At 46.1% G+C, this 6,000-nt stretch overlaps 1 protein-coding gene across 1 annotated transcript in view; it reads right to left on the reverse strand.

The window, feature by feature from the left end:
* The window catches only part of LOC135918317 (cytochrome P450 3A11-like), a 38,887-nt gene that overhangs the window by 15,035 nt on the left and 17,852 nt on the right, over positions 1–6,000 (reverse strand). The window contains exons 3-5 of the mRNA XM_065451985.2: positions 2,244–2,296; positions 1,019–1,115; positions 208–333 (exon numbers count right to left, since the gene is read on the reverse strand). Of these exons, the coding sequence (XP_065308057.2) occupies positions 208–333; positions 1,019–1,115; positions 2,244–2,296 (276 nt within the window). The remainder of the gene's footprint in view (positions 1–207; positions 334–1,018; positions 1,116–2,243; positions 2,297–6,000) is intronic.

Genomic DNA, 6,000 nt, shown 5'->3' on the forward strand with positions numbered 1-6,000 from the left:
CTTGTGTCGATATCCTGGCGCTGTGCTATATACACTTTGTCCCTCGCTCAATACGTCCGGCCGACAAGCCTACATCTCCACCCATGTAAAAAAATCGAGGTGTTGACGCACTAAGATGGTGAGAACCATTGGGTCCCCCACGTCAGTAACGAAGACAAACCTTACTGGTGGCTTCGAAATAGGCAAAAGCGCCATGTTTATGCCTACCTGCGACAGTTTCTTGGTGGTGAAGGCGGGACTGAGCACGGCACGCATTTCGCGCCAGCGGTTGACCGGAGCGGTGACGATCAGCCTCTGCCGAATGTCGGGCACGGCCTGGACCTCGATGACATTCTGGACGGGAAGGACAGTGCGTGACCACAGGGTTTCTCCACAGTGCTTCGGGCTTTCCAAGATTCAATAGGCTCCGAAAAAAAAAGTCGAATTGTAGTGATGTCCTGATGATAAAGAATACGACCCGCTAGCCAGAGCTGCTGCAAAGGTCGTTCGATTCAGGGCGCCCTTTGGGTGAATTCTTCCCGTTCACCGATTTTGAGATGTGAGTAACCGGTTTCTACGGGCTAGCGCTTTCCCGCCGAATGATGTTTGCGTTTGTGTGCGCATATTCCTAGGCGCTGTTGTTGGTGTTCGCGGTGCCTGTGGCGTCCGCTCCACTCTTGTGCTCAGAGGTTTGGCGCACCGACACAGTCGCGTCGAATTCCTAGCTTTACCGATTCGGCACGCTAAATAAATCTCCACCTCAGAGTTAGTTTAATCCACACACAGGGACATTACCCTTCGTGAGCCGACTTTTGACTCCACGCGCGGTGTGCAGGAAGCCCATGAAGGTTGGTAGCCATAGGCGCCTCTGGTTGATGTTGTCTTTCTGCTCAGCTCGAGCGAAAATTATTCAATAAGATGCTTATTCCTGCAAGATGGAATGACCGGACGGATCCATTTCTCACGTTTTTGAAACCTGCTTCTGTGTCTTTCTTGGATTCCGCCAAACTCGTCTAGCACACAAATGAGCGCCACTCACCCCTCGTTCGGCAAAATTGTGAAAATCTTCGATTTCCACTTTCTTCAGCAACTCCAGGTCATTGACCAGGAGGAAAGGAATGGCGCCGTTGTAGAACCTGCAAGTCAGCAAAGATGCCGTAAATGGCCACTTCACACTTAATTCAATTAAGAAGCTCGACTTGTGCACATAAAGAAAGGGTAAAGAAAAGAAAATTTGTGAATATACACAATGTTTCGTGGCTATCGGAAATAATTATAATCACCTTTGATTTCCAAATTGCTGGCTCATTTGCTAGAAAATATGACAAAAAAAAATGACATTTCGTGGTGAATTTTTAGTGACGGTGAGCCCCAGAACAAGGCTTTGCAGTAAGTTCAATTTCTGTAATACTGAGATATTTCGTTAGGAGATATCTGAAAGCCTAAACGGATCTCTTAAGTCAGCCATAAAAAAAAAATTGCGTTTCCCCTTATATGCAACAAATTTTATTCCAGCAGGTGCATCGGAATCCTCTCGGAATCTCGTGATGTAGTACGTTTTCTCGCTTAGAAAAGCCTATAGTTCTTTCTTTTTTCGTAAAAGTTCAACTGAGCCAGACCGTTAACCTAAAACTTTCTTCGATCCAAAGCTATAGTTAACTCTCGAGAACTGAACTTTGTTCAAAACTATCGTTTTATCGATGATTTCGCTACATATTTTCCCGACGTGTGCGTATCCGTTCATATATCAAACTGCTCAATTATTATCTTTTTGTCTCTCTGTGTCCTCATCACTATTTCTAGGGTGTCCCAGTTAACATGAGCCAAACTATTGAAAAAAAAAAATATGATTTATAAAACACAGGGCCAGATACGATTTTAAGACTTAAGGTATTTAGTCGTCAGCCCTCTGACGACCGAATACCGTAAGTCTTAAAATCGTATCTTGCACTCTGCTTCTTTTAATGTTTTTTTATTGCAACAGCTTGGCTAACGTTAGCTTCGACATACTGTATGTGCGCTGTAAGACGAGGAAGCACGGAATGAGAAATTTCAATTCAACGAACAAAAGACCAAGTATAGAGCTACATATCTATGGAACAAAATATAGCGATGGATGATAGCGATAGAACGATACTTGCACCGCACACCGATCCACAGCTCACTGTTGACGCGTGAGCCTGACATATCAATGAGCACACAAGTCATGCGCTCTTAGAAAACAAGGTGTACGTACTAGAAGGTCTGATCACGCGTGAACGTACCCGACAATATTTCCGTACTTCTTTATCCATTCAGCAAACATCGTAGCGCCACCCTGTAAGGAAGAGGAAACAAAAAACAATGTGCAATAATGTGCATATGGCTAAAAATGTCCATAGTCTTCAATGCGCTGATGACAAGCCCCCACATGTATCGTTCGCGCACATATACAAGTATTCAGAGTATAAGACGTGCTACATAAAGGGGTGACAAAAATTCCAGCACTGATACGAAACAGTTATTGCATTGCGTTTTCGTTAATTGAACCTCGGCTCGGTTTTGTTCTCTTCAAAAGTGTCCTTTTGTTTCAAAGATAAAGAATGAGTTCATTCTTTGTTTTGGAAAAAATTAAGATTGGTATCTTGAACTGCAACGAGTCTAATATGAGTTCGATCAAACTAAAAAAAATTTCTCCTTAATTTATTTATTCATTTATTCAGTATACCCTAAAGGGTATAGGGGGAATATGCAACATTGTCAAAGGTAGCATGTAACAGGTGACAACAATATACAAGGTAAAAGAGAAAAGCGGAAAACATTCACACTCTAGAAAAAATATTGTAAGGCCAACTTGTGTTAAAGTTTCATTTTATGCAGTGCAGAACAATGCAATGGCTATAAAATGCGAAACACCCAACTTCAGTGTCACGAAACAGTTCATTTTAACAGTAAGTAAATATAAAAAAGCCGATAAATAAGAATAAATGCAAGAACAGCGATAAAAAGCGGACTAACACGGTTGATGGACATTCAGGGCATAAGATACGACCGAACAAGTTCATGAAATTGATTAAAGTCGAGTTCTGTTGCAATGTCAGAGGGCAACTTACTACACTCGGTTGTGGTGCGCGGTATGAAAGAATGAGCGTACCGTGATGTGGGACAAAAAAAATGGCTGTGGCTTAGGTAAGGTTAAGCCCAGGATGCGAAGCATACTAGCCTTTATTTTAGTTGTTGAACCACTGTTTAGCCTGGTGAACTGCTGTTGCTTGGCTATATTTGGTTCGGCTAGACGAAGAAACAACTCATGCATTACTTCTTCGCCTTCAAGAGTGGAACGCGACAGCGTTCCCGTCGACCCGCGAAGGGGTGTAAGACAATGGGCTACAGGGCAGCGACTACGCGCCCCGCATTGGACGCGGTGAGCGTCGAGCAAAGCAGCGTTCGGCGCGGCAACGAAATGTGCGCCTGAGCAAGAGACGCACGCCTTAGAAACAGCGCGTTTCTAAGGCAACACCGCATTCACTAGAGGCGCTTTTGTACCGCTTTGAAGCGTTGTACTCGTGGCTCAGTGGTAGCGTCTCCGTCCCACACTCCGGAGACCCTGGTTCGATTCCCACCCAGCCCGTCTTGCAAGAGTTGAGCCAAAGCCACTTCTCCTCTGTCGTGACGTCACGGTGTCACGTGATTTCATGGTCACCGCCGCGCCTGAGGAGCTGGGTTGAGCCCTCGTAATATGCTTCGCATAAAACTGGCTGTGGCTTAGCTAAGGTTAAGCCCAGGATGCGAAGCATACTAGCCTTTATTTTACCGCGACAGCGTTAAGGAGCTCCTGTCGCAGAAAAGCCGGTGTCGTCGGCGTCGGCTCAGGCGTGCGGCGCTTGCTCAGGCGCACATTTCGTTGTCGCGCCGAACGCTGCGTTGCTCGACGCTCACCGCGTCCGATGCGGGGCGCGTAGTCGCTGTGCCGTAGCAAAGCCACCTAGAAAATCAGTCTCTGTAGCACGCCGCAACCTGCGCTTCGCATTCCAACGAGCACCTCTGTCTCCAGGAGGCATCTCACATCGTGAGTGTCTAGCAGAGGCAAGCGCAGCTACTTATATACCGCCGCGACGCCGCGAGCAACGCCGCGAGTTCGAGCCCCGTTTCTCCTCTGTCGTGACGTCACGGTGTCACGTGGTATTGAAGGCGACACCGCCGCGCCTGAGGAGCTGGGTTGAGCTCTAGTAACATGCTTCGCATAAAAACGCGTTTCAGTTTAAAAAGATGATCATGACGACGGAGTATAGCAGACGCGGTACGACAAAAATCTCCACGAAGGAACGGGTGGTCACAAAGCTTATGAAATTGTTATGCGCGCTATTTTGCGACGAACTGACAAATTCTCGAGTTCAGCAAGCTGTTTTAACTGTGTGACGCTAGTTGTTCGTGAACTGTCCGAAAAAATAAATCCCGTATAGCACGATTTTGCAGAGCTTCAATATCATGCGTACTCATGTGTCATGTGTCTCATGTGTACAATGTACTCTTGTTCAGGGTCCCATAAGGCCGACGCGTACTCAAGCTTTGGTCGAATTGATGTAGTGTATGCTAGTTTTCTAACGTGGGGTCGGGCGTGTGTTAGACTACGTTTGTTGAGGCCTAGACAGCGGCTAGCAGATGCTAAAATGCTTTCAATGCGGCTTTTCCACGTAAGATCACTGCAGAACCGGAGCTCTAGGTGGAGGCAAGCTCAACGTTAGTATCGTAGGTAGTTTGAAGTCGAGTAGTTCAACTAGTAAAAGAAATTTAGTCAATTTGGAACATTCTGGGGTTTCGCGTGCCAAAATCACGACAGGGTTATGAGCCACGCCGTTGTGGGGGTTACGTAATAATTTCGACCACCTGGAGTTCTTAAACGAGCAGCAGCTACTCGGTCGATTCACAAGTTCCCACAAAGAGAGAACGTCAAAAAGTTACATCACATGAGCAGTGACGTCAGAACGCGCACCTGTGCGTGTGCGTGCGTGTGTGCGCGCGCGCGTGTGTCGACACTGACACAAAGCTACACTCTACATAAATTCCAACTCACTGGATCTGCTGCATTTTTTTTTACATTAGCACTTCGCTTGAACTCGAACGGAAAACCTTGAGTTACCATTTGCCTGGCATGTGCCCTGCGTTGCCACATGCGCGGCGGCGTTTCTTTTTTTTTTCTTTTTTTGCCAATATAGCAGCTGTGTAAACCTTCCTTGTGGATTTGTAGCCTTGCTTCGCCACCACCTCAAGTATTGTTATAATGGGCCCTGGGCTGGGGATTCAAAAACGTAAGCTAAATGCGAAACTTCCCTGAGCTGCCTCTTTAATTAGGCCTAACCAGCAACAATAAATTTGTTCAGACTGGTGAAGCTATTCAGAAGCGGTCGTATGAACCGTGATGTGTTTCTGTTTACTTTCTGCTGCTGTCAGTAGACATGTGGAGATTGAATCGAATATACGGCATGAATTGTGCAAAAGAGTGGTCTGTCAAGATTCCGTTCGTGCTCATTTAGACGATAATATTCTCTGCAGTAGCGGAGAAAATCAAAATCAAAGTTTCCTTTGCTCAAATGAAGCGAAATTCTAAGCTGACTCCTTGAATCAAATCTTCAGTTCGTTATACGCCATTCCCTGGTCTTTCTTTACAAGTCTTTACAGTTAGGTGTTGTGCTTCTATGTATATATATCAGTTTGTTGCATCCAATATGTATTCTGTTGGGACGCACATGAATGTCACGCACGATATTTTTAAGAGTTGCCATTCCATCGATTTGGGCACACCTCCGCACGGATTCGCTTAGCCATCTTTCCACTAAGCCACGACCGGGGACAAGTGGTGCACAATGTGACCATATACGACTCGAGCGCTCAGTAACAGAGCAGCACGATCGCTTATTCATAGCACTAGCTCGCGCTATGTGCCCCAGCTGCTTTCGCATCTACGTTGCAGCGGGTTTCCATGGTGCAAACAAGGTCAAGGACATCTTAGCGCGGCATTACGGCAGCTACAGCAAAAGTCGA

Source organism: Dermacentor albipictus, chromosome 8 (genome assembly GCF_038994185.2).
Source record: "Dermacentor albipictus isolate Rhodes 1998 colony chromosome 8, USDA_Dalb.pri_finalv2, whole genome shotgun sequence".
Classification (NCBI taxonomy): Eukaryota; Metazoa; Arthropoda; class Arachnida; order Ixodida; family Ixodidae; genus Dermacentor; species Dermacentor albipictus.